Here is a 15761-nt window from a genome sequence, read left to right as displayed (position 1 = left end):
CTGGGTTTGAGCAACATGTTGAACTGCAATTCGACCACAACCATAAAAAATCTTAATGGAAGAAGGAAACACAGCTCGCGAAGAAGGTGTGTGTTCTACGTTGTGACGAATTTACACCACCCCCATCATGTAGATCGATTCTCTCTATTAATGGAAGGCAACAACAAATTGAAGAACAAAAACAATAAACATGGAAGAAGATGAAGAACAGCAGCAACAGAGAAGAAAAAGGAACAATGTGGTTTGGGATTTAGGGATTTAAATTGGGAAAATTTGGTATCTACTGTCATTTTCGTCCTTTGCCAAATCATTGAGGGACTATATTTTAGTTTTTCTTCAGTGAGGGACCAGATTGACAGCGAGTTGCACAATGAGGGAGGATGACGGATCGTCACACTCTTTAATCCACGCCTATTTGAGCAACATTAAATGCATTTTAGTAGGTTTTAAGCAATAAATTCAAGAGAAATCTACTCAAACGCAAGATTACTTGTTCTCTAAGAAAGCAGGAAAATGTGCAGGAAAATACAGAGTTACACTACGCTGGGGGCGTGATGGGCCACGCGCAGCGTAGTAGTCTACACCAGAGAGGCCAACTTTTGCTTGAATTACGCCCGGCGTGAGACCTGACCACGCTCGGCGTAGTTCACTAACCAGAGAGGGGTTTTTCACAAGTTTAACTACGCCCGGCGTGAAGGATGACCACACGCGGCGTGATGAAGAATTTAAACTACGCCAGGGGCGTGGGAATCATCACGCGCGGCGCAATAGAGCTAAAGTTGAAGACCAGAGCCTTCAGATCTCATCACGCGCGCGCGTGAGGCAGTTACACACGCGGCGTGGGCAGAGAAATTGCAACCACGCGCGGCGTGGTAGATCTGGCGCGCGGCGTGGTTGCATTTACTATATATTGAAATCTCATTTTCTGGTTCAGGGGTTGGAAATTCTGCTACTGTTCATCTACATTCTGATTTTTGGAGCATTCACAGTTGGATCCTGAACTTCATAGGATAGCTTCAAGCACCTCAACAACATGGATTCTCAAGCCATGAAGTTGAAGCTAGGAGGCGAACGAAGCAACATGAGGAGCTAGACTTCTTGTGGAGGTAGGATCTAGGATAACTTAGGATGTAGATTGATCTGAATGTAATCTGCTATATTGTATGAATTTACTCTTGTATAGTGTTTACTTAATGCAAATCTGTACTTAATGCCTTATGATCCTTCATTAGTGTTATAATGGATTTTGATTTGAGTCACGTATGAGAATATTGATTTAATTTCTGAACTGAATTGCATTAAGCACTCGAGTGTTTCCGGTCGAGAGATTGAAACATAGAGTGTAGCGAACGATCAACGCGCTTTCAAATCATTCGTTGTAGGTAGCTTACATCCGAGAGATCGGAGGAGTATCAACAACGAATAGGGTGGATTTTGACAAGAGATTGCGATTCGTCATATTGTTGATCCAGTTGTGAACACTTGATTGAATTCATATGATACGGTAGATTGCATGAGATTAAGCTATAGACTAGGTGATTCCGATGATTCTACCTCGCTTTTCCACTTATCGAATTAGCACGTTTTTCTTACCGTCAAATGACTCAACAAATCCCCAATTTATGTTTTCTTATTGCATGATGTTTATAGACACTATTATACTTATTTAGTCGCGCAATCCCTGTGGATCGACAACTCATTTTTATTACTATGTGGCAATTCGTACACTTGCGAATAGGTCATCAAGGGACGAAAATGACTATTTCCCCTTTTATATATACATCCTCAAATATTTAAAAACTTTAGTGATAAAAAACTTTAGATATTTTTTGTTATAGTGTACTCCAATAGTAATAGATATGTGAAGTAATAAAAAACTTTAAATATTTTTTGTTATACGCAGTTTCATTCTTTCCTTTTCGCGCTAACACTCTCACTTCACATCTCGGGTTTTTTCTCATTGAGAGCTAACACGTGGAAACAAATTGAGAGAACTCACATCCGTTATACATATATATCTCGACACAAATGACGACACCTCCGGAGTAGGTTTGTTCTTTAATGGAGCTATTCATTGGCTTGCTTGTCGTTGTGATCATGATTTAGAAGAGTCCGTTATTGTCGCCTTTGATTTAGAAGTCGTTTGTTATAGCTTATTTTAGAAAAAAAAATCACTTTTTTTATAAAAATAATCACTTTTAATTGTTTTGCATCTGTTTGTCATAGATTTTTAAAATAATCAGAAGATAAAAATAATCAGAAAACAGCTAAAAATAAGAAGCTACTAAGAGTAGCTTATAAAATAATTGATTTTTTTTATAGGAGAAAGAAAAGAAATGTTAAAATAAGAAAGTTACTTGTAATTAAAAAAATCACTTTTATAAGTTGTATCCAAACAAACTAAAGATTATTTTATTTAAAAACAAATGATTTTTATTATAATAAACAAACACAAAGTAAATTCAACTTTTCTAAAAATCTCTAAAAACTAATCTTTAAATTATTTTACATCAAAATCACTATTTTTTTTAATCTATAACAAACGGACCCTTAAAGGAAAGGAAACTTTTAGATATGCAATTGCCACATGATTTTGAACCTAAACTTCACAATTTTGGTTTGTTGGTATTTGAAATATTGACATGATTGCTTTTGTGAGCTGATCCAATATGTCATCAATTTTTTCTTGACTTACTATTTGTATGATGCTTATTTGAAATATTGACATGTTTGTGTAATTGGATTGAGTTATGATGTATGTTGTGGTCACTGCTTGAAATTGTTTTATATGGTAATCTAGTATCATGAGTTTATGCATGTTGATCAATATCAAAATCACAATTTCACGTCTTTGACTCAAAGTTATTCATTAAAAATTTGATCCTAGTGTTTACGTTGGAATTTAACACCTAGCCACATATGTAATTGAAGGAAAACGAAGGTTATGTTCTCTAACTTTGGTTGTTGCATGTACACATGAACAATTAAATGAAATTTTAGAAAATCATAAGAAACATCAAAACTAAATCACCTATTGAACCAAAATTGTGCCGCAATTACAACTTAGAGTTTTCAGAAGAAAAAAACTCTCCTCTCTCTCTTTCACAATTCGACGTTGTTCAGTTTGGAATTCATGGTATGGCAATCAGTTGCATCCTTCAGGGTGTGAGCATGTTGTGATTTTTTAAAGGTGTCTTGCTCCATACTACATGGAGGGGTTTTGTGCATATTTTTTAACTTTTTGTGTTGTTTCGGTTGTATTTCACATTCCATGTCCGGATAGCTTCAAATGGAAGAAACTGTTGTTTTTCATTTTCTTCTTATGTTTGCAGCTCGTTTGTGTCATGGTACGAGATCCCGAAATACATGATAATCCTTATGTATTGCATCAAACAAGAAAATTCTGCTTCTGTTATCGCAGGCTGGCGGTCAGTAAGCGTTTAGGTCTGTTGCCGGCAGAGCTTTTTAGATTGTTTAAGATGGGTGTTGGTTTGTGTTTTGATGGTAATCTGTTTTTTTTTTTTTTTACTGTTGTGCATTATGTCTTGCTCTGAACTTGTCTTTGACTGTTGAGTAAGTGGTATTAGAGTGGTGTTCATGCTTCTCTTTACTGTTGTGCATTCTCTTTATCTTGGTCTGGTTAGACCTCATCTTTGGGTATGTTGGGGCATTTCTTTTTTCTTGTATCGTATACCTTAGTTTGTGATGTGTTAATTGGTAATTGGTTTTGTATTGGGTGTGTGGCATTTTAATTTGTATTAGGTGTATTTGTTCCTGCTATCTTTTGCTAGCAGTGTGAACTAGAGTTTGTATGTGTTCTTTGTGATCTTGTCTTTGCACATCATGTGCCTAGTCTTGATCCTTTTAATATATGATGATATGCTAAATATTATCACTCTCTTCTTATGCTGAGATTTCCAACAGGCTAAATGTATCTTGTATGCTTACTAGTTACTACTGATCTTGAATTTTATTGAACATCCAAAGTGATTTAACTAACTGATTGGAGTTTTGGATTCCTTGTCGGGTTGTAGGTTATTAATGGCATTGCAAAAAGGATTAGTTTCTTTTGTCTTTGTAATCCATTGTCTTCAAAAATGAAATGAGTTGTTTTTTCTTGAGAGTTTTTCTGAGTCTTCTTTGGTAAATTAAAAATTGATTTTGTCTTGAATTTTTCTATGGTAACTTATTCAAGGGTATTTATGGTAACTTATTTAATAAAATCAGTTTTGGATCTCTTGCTTTTTTTTTTTTTTTTTTTTTTTGCTTTTTTCCAAATCAACTCAAACAAAACAGTGTAAGAAAAGAAAGGGGATAAATGTGCACGTGGGTCACATAGGGAGTGAACGATACGAACACCATAACTTGCAGAATATGTTTTCTATACGCTGTTGAACCTGTTATTTCGCGTGATATTGAACCTGTTTTGTAAATTTTAAGTGTATAATCATGCAGAAATAAATACGCAATTATACCAAAAATAGGTAAAATATGCAAAATATTATATTAATCAACAAAAAAAAACATTATCAATACAAAATGATTTAATCATCCCAAAAAAAAAACTCCAAATATATTACTGACGCACAACATCACCACGTAGCAATGTTTTAAAACCCGGACCGGTGATCGACCCGACCAAAGTATTGGGTCACTGGGTCACTGGTCGGACCGTATAACTACTAACTCGGTATATAAAAAAAACTTTGTCTATCATAACTATAAAATTTAATAAAAGTTACTTTATAAAAAAATTAATAAAAATTAATATATTAAAAAAACACAGTAACAAAAGAAATGAAATTAATATATTTTATCAATATATATATTATATGTGTCGTAAAAAAAAATGTGAGATGAAATCCTTAAAAAAAGAAAGGAAAAAAAAAAAAGATTTAGGTGGTACAAATATCATAATCATGTTTTTTAAATATACTATTAAATATATATCATTGTTATGCTTTATAATCATATAAGTTGGTCTGGCCTAGTGGTAAGGTGAACATGCCTATATACATAACATGTTGTGAGTTCGAATCCCATCAGGGAAATTTTGAAATTTTTTATGAGATTTTCATTCTACTCTAAAACTGGTTCGGTTCGGTAACGGCTAGACCGGTTTCTATGATTTGTTTGCAGAACCGATTCTGCATGTTGATCAGCCCGCTAATACCACCGGTTCCCGGCCGGTCCGGTCCCGTTTTTAAAACTATGCCACGTAGATGAACTCCCTCTATCACTCCGTCTCCGATATTAATGAAAGAAATGTGAGAGCACGGTAAGGGTGGGAGTCATGTGGTATATCCCCGTTGGCCATCAATGCCCTTATCAGTTGACCGATGTCGAGCATGCTGGTAATTAAAGTTGTCGTACTCTGACCGTCAGCCTCAGCCTCCTCATTGATAATAACATCAAGCTCAGCAGGCCTAGACGGATCCCCTGGTGGCAATGATTCAAGGTAAGGATGTGAAATCTTCATATACCACGTCATATAAATCGGTGCCGTGAGCCAGGGTACAAAGCACGAGTTCCTAGCATCCGAGGAGTCAAGACCCGATCCATGAAACGAACAAACTGATTGTCTATCTGTTGTGCACTTTTGTTAACAGGAGCATATTGATGTGGATGCCTTGGAATGGTCTGGACATAACCAAACTGCCGCATGACCCTCTCTTGAAGGTACTTGACCCTGGTCCGCATATGATCCATCTGGAGTACAAGCTGATGGGTTGAAGAGGGCAAATATGTCTATGCTCCTCATAACACACCCAATCCACATCGTGTGGAAGTAACCGATCAACTTCCTTCCAAACTGCATTGGCTCATATCTATCCAAGTCTGTATAAAAAACATAACTAAATAACAATGATATAAATATAAGTATTTATTTTCAAAATAAAAATAAATGTTTGCTAAATATTTGCACTTAGGTATGTTGGCGTTGCTCAACTAACTGTAGAGGAATGACAGTGCTGCAGAGCCTAAGGCATACATGTTGACTAACTCGATGTCCCTTAAGTACATAAGATGAGTGAGGTCAACATAGTTTTTGCCTTTACTTGAGAATATTGTGGTACCAACCACATACAACAAGTATGTCCCGACGACGTAGTCCCGCTACATAAGCATGCTTGCAACACCACCATCCCACTTAGCGTGCAGCTCTCAGATGGATGCCTAGGAGGGTCTTCAAGTATTTAAATCGGGCATGAGCCTCTGGTCTGAGTGACTTCACTATCGGCGGCAACGAGACTTGAATCAAGATACATAAGCTTTACCAATAATGTTGTGGTGGTCTAGTAGAGTACCCTCAATGGGGATCGAGATGCAACAGACAGTACACGTCATCTAGAGTGACTGTTAATAAAAGATAAATTAAAGATAAATAATTTTAGGAAAATCCTAACTAGTGCCCCGAGACATTAAGGAAACCAAAAATAGAAATATTATCTTTTTTTTAAACAAACATATTTAGTGCATTTCATTAACTAGTAAACATTCAATATATAACTATAGCCCAAGAATTGGCCGTCCGAGCAAGAATATGAGCAACCATATTCGTTTGTCTCCTAATAAACTTCACCTCAAAATTTACATACGATGACATAATGTGGGTAATGTCAGCAACAATTAAACTAAATTACGAGTTACCACTATGCCTGTTTCAAATAGCTTCCGTCAACACTTGTGAGTAACTTTCAAATAGAACCCTATTCAAACCTCTATGAACGACTTCCTTCGTGACCTGCAAGAGAGCTCATGCTTCGCATTCCACCGTTGACAGTGTGGCCTGCTGTCTTTGTGTGAAGCCAGTCACAAAATTACCAACCCAAAAACATGTTCCCATCGTTGCAACCTTGTACAATTAGTAGAACGGTCTTAAAACTTATATAATCAATTTTTTCAAAATATAAAAAAATGTTATTATTGAACATTTATAAATAAATAAACTCTTATATTATTATAAATAAATATGAAAAAACAACTTATGAAGATACAATTTTTATTATTTAACATTTATAAATTAATACAAAAATTTATTTATTTACATAAATTATTTTCATAAGCTCAAATACGTCAAATCTAAACCTTTCCTTAATATAGTCAAATCTAAACATTCCCTTAATAGAGTCCCTTAATCTATCAAATTATTGCATTTTAGCTTAAAATATGGGTATAAAAATATATAATAAAATGAAAAAAAAAGAGTAATGTGAGGCTTGTATTTTTCTAATGAAATTAGTATATTTTTGTGTCAAAAAAAAAAAAAGAAATTATAATTTTTAGTTTCATGATTCATTGTTATCTATCGACTTATCATTGATATCAACATCACATTATCATTTTTCCAAAACACTCTACCTCTTCATCACTCACTCACTACTACCTACCTTTCATTCATTCATTCTTCTTATTTCTCTTCTATTCATTCATTTTCTGTTATTACTATTCTCACAAAAACCTCGCGAGCTATAGATAGAGTAAAACGATGTCGTATGTTCCTCCACACTTGAGAAACGCCGGTTCAACCACCACCACCACTACCACCGCCGCAACTAGACTTTCATCAACCGGAACCCTAGACAACAACCACCACCACCATCATCACAACAACAACAACCTCGCATTCTCTAACTCACATTCCAATACTCCTTCTCTCTTCAATGCCTCTCGCCGTACCTCCGCCGCTCCTCCGCAGTCGCGGATTAACGCCGTTCCTGATACTGTTTTCCCTAACTGGCAACCTTCTGAACGTGTTTCTCGCATGAACCCTGACATGGTTACACTCCATTCTTCATTTTCCCCTTTCTTTTTTTTTTCTTCTTGATTTTACTTTTTCTATTTCTATTATTGTTTCTTCTTTCTTTAACCTTTCTGAACTGAATTAGTGTTGAATGTTTTCATTTCGAGGTTTTTGTTTAGAAGAATTTGTTTCTGTTTGAAAATTTTCAATTCGTGTATTTAGGGTTTATCGTTCTTGCTTAATTATATTTCATCTGTTTCCTTGTTTTTACGCTTGATGCATTTTTTATGAAACAGTATATTTTTATAGAGCAAAGTTGTATTTGAATTGAATGAGGCGGCGGTTAAGATATTCACTAGGGTTTGATTAGGGGAAGGTGTTTGATTGTGAAGTTTTTGTTTCATTGATTAGGGGCATTGTGCTTGTAGTGGTATTTTTTTAACTATCCTGAGGTTGAAGGTTTTTGTGTGTGTTGAATTTGGAACTGTAGGTAAGTATTGTATTATTGCAGAATTTGGCTGGAGGGTTTGTAATTTTGTTAACTTGTAGTGAATAAGTAGGTTAGAGGTGATTTTCGGTTGCAGTGGAAGTGAACTGTGACTCCATTCAGACGGCTAGAGTCATCACGCTGTAGAGTTTAATGAACTACAACACACTGGGCCAAGGGAAAATCCTACCACTGTTTTTGTAGGGATTCTAGTCAAAGACAAAAAAAAGGGATTATAGAAGTTACCATTTCTATTTGGATGAAAAGTGAAACTTATTAAGTTGTGATGAAGTTGGTTCCAACATTGTGGTTTATAGAGTACTGTTATCATTATATCATCTCCTCTTTTCAAAGTTTGACTAGCTAACTTTTATCTTTATACATTTGTATTGCTATCCTGTCATTTCAGTGTGTACATGTTCTGATGTTCTATCTCGTTATATATTAAAAAATATTGGTTGCTTAACTATAGTGCCTGTTACATCCAGATTGAAGAGGTCCGCTTACGGCTTAATCTTGATGTTACTGTTTCGTCTGACTCTCCTGCTGCACCTGGACCTATAGAATCGTTTAATGATATGGTATTTAATCTTAATTTAACTGATTATTTTATAATTATATTGATATTTATTCTAGGTATGAACTAATGACAAGCTAGCGTAACAGGAAAGAAAAAAAAACCTGAGCTACTGTTGTAAATTATGTAAAATTTGTGAATTTCTTTGTACCAGTGTTTGAATCCAAGTATCATGAAGGACATTGCTTATCATGAATACACCAGGCCAACTTCTATCCAGGCACAGGCCATGCCTATTGCTCTCAGTGGAAGGGATCTTTTGGGTTGTGCTGAAACTGGTAGTGGGAAGACTGCAGCTTTCACGATTCCTATGATACAGGTCTGAACTTTTAATACATGAAGGCTTGGTTGGGGATTTTGATATCTATAATTAACGTGTGGTGAAAAACTACCAATTGTAAATGATCATCCCTTTCGATGTGATTTAATTTATTTTTTTCTTTCTATTTTTAGCATTGCTTGGTCCAGCCTCCAATTCGGAGAGGAGATGGTCCCCTGGCATTAGTTTTGGCTCCTACTAGAGAACTTGCTCAGCAAATAGAAAAAGAGGTGATATATGTAATTTTATGTCGATGAATTTTAAGTTATGTTAAGCAGAATTTTCTTGTTCATTTCTCTAATTCTAGATAATAATTTTCTTGGTAAGCTATGAATATATTTAGGACTATCTTCAAATACTGACATAGTGTTTGGGGCGTGATTTTTTATTTTTTCTTCTTTTTTTGGTGTCAGATTTGAATTGTTTTATCGGTGAAAGAAAATGATTAATTATTGTCCCCTTATAACCCTTAGAATTTTTTATTGTGGATAAAAATCAACAAAGCTATTTGTTGCCGTCTTCTTTTTTGATGCTGAACTTGTTCTCTGTATCTCTGGCATATTTAGAATTTAAATTCTTAGTTCTTTTACCAAAATAATTTGATATTTTTACAGTATTCTTGCTATATTACTTTGAATTATCTGTTTAATTTTGTGACTTGGTATATTTTCTTATTTGCAATTATGATTCACATCAATGCATTTTGTTCTATCTAATTTTTTTCTCCTTTCTATGAATCACCCCTTTTGTTGACATTCTTCTTGGGTTCCTAACAGTGACTTTGTGTTGTTTTACCTTTTGGCAGGTCCAAGCTTTTAGCAGGTCTCTCGAGTCATTAAAAACTGCCATAGTTGTAGGTGGTACTAACATTGAAAAGCAGGTAATTAAATGTAACCCAATATTTTCCCTTTCTTGTGATAGTTTGTGTAAAAAACACAATGGATATTATTTGACTTGTTGGCATTACAGAACTCTGTTAAATATGGTCAAAGAGCATTTCTGAAACAATTTTTTGTGTGTTACATATGTTTGAGCTATTGTAAATCTTTGATGTCATTTTTTGGTTTCCTTGGACATGGGATATAAATCTATGTTTTTAGTTTTCACAGATATATAAATCTATGTTTAGTTTTCACACTGCTAGTTATCCCGATAGGCTGATACATGTTTTATATCATTATATGTTAAGCCTAGTATGGAAACAGTTGCTGAGCTCTGTTCAATATTATTTTAACCAAGTAAAAGTCTTGGACACAAGGATTTTGTGTATGCTTTCTGGTAACATGATTTTGTGTATAATTTCTTTCTGGTCTCTATGGCAGAGATCGGAACTAAGAGCAGGAGTTGAAATAGCAGTTGCCACCCCTGGGAGATTCATTGACCACTTACAACAAGGCAACACTTCTCTCTCAAGAATTTCTTATGTTGTTCTAGACGAGGCAGATAGAATGCTTGATATGGGTTTTGAACCACAGATAAGGGAGGTTAGTATTGTAGCTATTTGCTACTCTGTGAGGTCTTCCTTTATTTTAAAGACAGTTATATTCCTAATGTACCATGAATTCATTGTAGTTTTTATGTTCTCCTTTACGATGTTTCCTAATCCAGTTGTTTCCCTGTCACCTTTTTCCTTTTCACTTCAACTCTTGACATCATTGGACTTGGAACTCAGACCAATGATGGGCTAACAAGATGTTGGTTATGACTTATGAGTGTCTTACTTCCTTAAGAATTTTTCTAGAGAACACCTCCATGAAATAAGCAAAACATGGTTACCATTTCCAAAGCAAAATATGGCAATAAAAATTTCACTTCTCGTCTAGATATAAATTTCATTTTCATTCTAAGATTCAAGCTTTTTTCAGTTTCATTTGTCTGTATTATGTAACTCTTATGAAAATCTGCGCCTTATTATTGCATGTATGATCCTCATGTAGAAGGGGTAGTTAACATTTGATTTTTCTGCAATACTACACTCTTGTGTTAAATACTTAAATATATATTTTCTAATATCATCCTCAGATAATGAGAAGTCTTCCAGAGAAGCATCAAACACTGCTGTTTAGTGCAACTATGCCTGTGGAGATCGAAGCATTATCAAAGGTCAGTTTTCCTTCTTTTTCTTGGCTACTGATTTTGTGAAAGTCAGTATTTTCTCCTTTGAGCCATGTCAAAATAATGTGGGTGGTGGTGTTCTAATATTATGAAGTGACATTTTGTGAGTATAGCAATAGCACTTATAATTTGCTTGATCATAAAACATAGTAGCATGTTAGCATCTTGAATTTTAGATGCAAGTTTAATAATTGAAACATCAATGTTTCTTTTTAGATTTTTTTTCTGCCCATAATTGTCTTTATGATAACAGGATATCCCAAAAACATCCTTTTGAAATTCTTTTTCTTCAATATTTTTCTTTGTAATCGGTTGTTGAAAGATTCTATGTAAGTTCACTGGTCATCTTTTGAATTTTCAGGAGTACTTAACTAACCCCGTGCAAGTTAAGGTGGGAAAAGTGAGCAGTCCAACAACTAATGTTTCACAAACTCTTGTAAAGGTTTCTGAAAGTGAGAAGGTGCGTATAGTAATCTACAGTAACATAAATGAAATATTTCTTCTTATGAACTGGATTAAATGTTATCAATTTAGTTTCAGTTTCCTTGAATATTTGCAGCTATCATCGGTTCTGAAATATTATTTTTAAATTTATCTGGGGTTCTTGTTTTCATTCCCCTTGGTTCTGGAGCAAGTGGTATTCTGCTGAATGTAGTTGTGTATACTTGCATGCAAAATTTTAATTACTTGACATGAAACACCATGTGCTCATAAAACTAATTATGCGGAGAGAAAACAAGATGGGATGAGAAAAGTTACAGATAATGATGGAGAAAAATAAGAGTAATGATGAGAGAAAGTGAATAAATCATTTAGTTTATTTACATTTTCTACGCTTTTGTTTATCATAATATGTGTAATTCTTCTCTCCATTTGTATTATTTTTAGTTTATTTTTCTCATTCTTTTGGTTCTAAAATCTTACTACGTTTTTGTAGATTGACCGACTCCTAGATTTACTTGTAGAGGAGGCATCACAAGCTGAAAAGTGTGGTCATCCATTTCCATTGACAATTGTGTTTGTTGAGAGAAAGGTATGCTTTGACATGTTTACATGCAATGTGATGTGTAGTATCAAAAGCACACATTTGTCTAGTCATTTATATGTAAACATGCAAAAAGTCAAAAGTGGGTAGTTTAATATGGGGTCTGATAGAAACAAAGAGTGAGGTTTGGACCAGCTTATACAAAATGTGGGAAACAGGGTCAGTTTTGGAAGGTCTACCAGAGGAGGCGTAACAACAACAAACATAAGTGTTAAGCTGGTGAGCGAGAGAGGGAATGACACACCATTAGGTAGTTATAAGAAATAAGGGAGAGCCATAATAATATTCTGTTTTAGAGAGAGGTGTTCACCAAGTGTATTCTTGGTGAGGGAACCGTTTAGGCTCGGGCTGGTAGAAGTTGAAGTTGTTATTCTTTTTGGAAAAAAAAGTATTTGAGGGGGCCTGTCTGAAATCGATATTTCCATGCTTCTTGGTCATGCAGACAAGGTGTGATGAAGTTGCTGAAGCATTGGTTGCTCAGGGATTATCCGCAGTTTCTCTGCATGGTGGACGCAGTCAGAGTGAAAGAGAGGCTGCTTTGCATGACTTTCGGAGTAGCTCAACCAGCATTTTGGTAATCTCCTCTACACTAGCTTTATCAGCACATCATTTGTCTTCTTGTTTTTCTGCCCTTGCAAGTTTTGTAGTTTTCTGCAATATTTGTCATGACACATCCCAACTAATGGCTCTGGATGGATATTTAGCAATAATAAAGCCAGGTGTGGCTTGTCAAAATACAGTGAAGCCAGCCTTGGCCTATTGTATACCCGTTGTTCGCCAAATGAAACTCCTTTGTTGCATCAAATAAGAAAAAGAAGTAATATATAGGCTCAAATGATTGTTTTTATACTATGAATTTTCTCTATATGTCGTTCATCAATTTACTAAGCTTGTTAAAGTACCATGTTATGTTATGTAGTTAGTTGAGGTTGTACTTGTTATAGGGCTATTTTTGTATAAATAGGAGAATACAATGTAGAGTGTATCATTATTGAATATTGTATACATTATGTGATTATGAATAGAGTAACAACTATTGTTTTTTTTTGTTGACATAAGTATCAACTATTGTTAGGATATGAAATAATGGTTAATTAGAGTAGTTAAAGTAGTTAAGGGTTGTTATAGAATTAGAAGTTAGTTAGTTAATTAGTTGAGGCTGTACTTGTTATAGGGCTATTTGTATAAATAGGATAATACAATGCTTTAGTAATAGTTGTCAGTTACTGTTGGTTAGAGTGTGCTGGGTTGGATTAGTTACAAGAAATAAGGCATGTTACCTGTAAATCGGAGGGCAGGTTGAGGACTTGAAGCCTGTAAATAAGAGGAAGGGTTGAGAAGAATAGGCATCTAGTAATCAAAGAGAGGTTTGGACCTTTCGACTAGGGAGGAGCAGACCCTGGGAAATGGAAATTCTTAAAGAATATCAAGGAATGCGTGTCTTCATTCTTGTTGAATTGTTGAACTTTGAAGCAATAATACCCACAGCTCCACGACCCGTGCTCTGGCACTAGTTGATAGAAACCATGGATTTAATTAGACAATTAGAATAAATATCACCTGAATACAGCTACTAACGTGCAGAACTTCTATGGTCTATTCCACCCCTTCCCAAAAGCCTCAAGACACCAAATATCTCTCAAATGACCAGATGCCAGTCTCTCCCAACCTTCCTTCTATTTATAGGCAACAGCCTTATTTCTTCTAACCATCTGAACCCAGCTAACTAACTCTCGCTAACGCTACAGACAACTGAAATACCATGCACTGCATTGTCTGCATGCACAACACACAGACCTTTGAATTATGATATTTTATGTTATGCATTCCTTTTTGCTTCAGAAAATTCTAGCTAAAAATTTGAATTCTCCACAATTTTTCCATAAGTACAATAAATAAAGTTTTGTATTTTTTATCCGCTAACTGTATTAACCAGTAATACTGCATCGTGTAGGTTGCCACCGATGTTGCATCTCGGGGTTTGGATGTCACAGGAGTGTCACACGTCATAAATCTTGATCTTCCAAAGGTATTTCTGCAATTCTACTCCAATCAAAAGCTATTTGATTATAGAGATTTAGCTGGTATTCTCCAAGGAAAAGGTTATCTGAAAAACTGCAGTTAGTGGATTGGTATTCTACTACTGCTTTTTGCCATCTCGTTTTCCTGGCATTTTTTAGTCAGTTTTAATTTCCTTGACAAATGCATACCTGAAGCTTCAGTTCTGGCTGCTTCAATTATAGACCACAGAAGATTATATACACCGGATTGGAAGGACGGGACGAGCAGGATCAACTGGCATAGCCACTTCCTTTTACACAGATCGTGACATGGTACTATATATCCTCCTTTTCTTTAAGGATAAAAAATTGAACTTTACTTTTTCTCTTGATTTGAACATTAATATGGTTCTTTTCTTTAGTTCCTTGTGTCAAATATAAGGAAAGCAATAGCTGATGCTGAATCTGGGAACGCTGTGGCATTCGCTACTGGAAAGGTACTATATCTGTTCTGTTGGGATATTCACAGTCCATTTGGTATACCCTTAAAATATGGGGTGAAAAATTAAGAGATGAGCTTTCAGTATAATTTTAGGAATCTCATTCTGTAATCTTTTACCCATTTTTTAAGGGATAGTAACAATTAGTTGGTTGGGCTTGTACTGGTTTTATGATACTAGTACTGTCCGAAATTAGTATTATAAACAGGTTTTACAATGTGTCCTAGATGCTCGCTTTCAAATTGAGGATATTATATCAACAGTGTGCTTGCATTTAACTTTATCTACTATTGGATTCTAGGTTGCCAGAAGGAAGGAGAAAGAAGCAGCAGCTGCACACAAAGAGGCAAACATTGCTTTATCTAGACACCTTGGATCAGGAGCAGCTTCAATTAACATTGAAGATAAGTATAGATTCATGATTACTGCCACAAACAGTAAAAGAGAGGGTGCAGCAGATAGTGCATGGGATGATTGAAGTTTCTGATGCCTCCACACATTTGATCAATGACAGTTGCTAACTGTCATCTATAGGTATGTTGTTTGGCAGATGCTGGAGATAGACAAGTTTCTAGTTAAGTTTGCATGACTACGCACTGTTTCACACTTTGTAGTTAGCACACTAAAAACAAGTAGCTTCCTAGACACAATTTGTAGAGTCGTCATGTAGGTAATTCATCTCATGTAATACTAGGAACGGAAGTTTTATTAAATTTGTGTTGGGATATCAAGTTTTGGTGTTGCTATTGTTTCTTTCGATTTTATCCTTCATTTAAACATACTAATTAGATTTTTTTAACCTAATAAAAAGGCTAATTTTTTATCGAAAAAGGACAAACGAGCACGTTAGTAACTAGTAATATATAAAAGCATTGTTGTTAAAATCGTGTTTTAACGTGTAAGCTCGTTCGATTTTACGTTTTTAGGTATGAAAAACGTGTTAAATCAGATGTAAACTCATTTTTTGGTAAACT

At 35.0% G+C, this 15761-nt stretch overlaps 1 protein-coding gene across 1 annotated transcript; it reads left to right on the top strand.

Moving 5' to 3' along the window:
- Positions 1–7316: 7316 nt before the first annotated feature.
- LOC123915692 (DEAD-box ATP-dependent RNA helicase 20-like) lies at positions 7317–15518 on the top strand. Its single transcript, XM_045966896.1, has 14 exons — positions 7317–7780; positions 8720–8812; positions 8963–9127; positions 9262–9357; positions 9933–10007; positions 10450–10611; positions 11150–11230; positions 11604–11702; positions 12180–12275; positions 12730–12861; positions 14242–14316; positions 14531–14620; positions 14710–14784; positions 15089–15518. Exons 1-14 carry the CDS (start codon positions 7490–7492, stop codon positions 15263–15265), a joined length of 1707 nt encoding a protein of 568 aa, XP_045822852.1. The 5' UTR covers positions 7317–7489; the 3' UTR covers positions 15266–15518.
- Positions 15519–15761: the final 243 nt, after the last annotated feature.

The sequence above is a fragment of the Trifolium pratense genome, linkage group LG3 (assembly GCF_020283565.1).
Source record: "Trifolium pratense cultivar HEN17-A07 linkage group LG3, ARS_RC_1.1, whole genome shotgun sequence".
Classification (NCBI taxonomy): Eukaryota; Viridiplantae; Streptophyta; class Magnoliopsida; order Fabales; family Fabaceae; genus Trifolium; species Trifolium pratense.
Note: the sequence above shows the minus strand (reverse complement) of the source record. Positions and strands in the feature narration are given on the sequence as shown.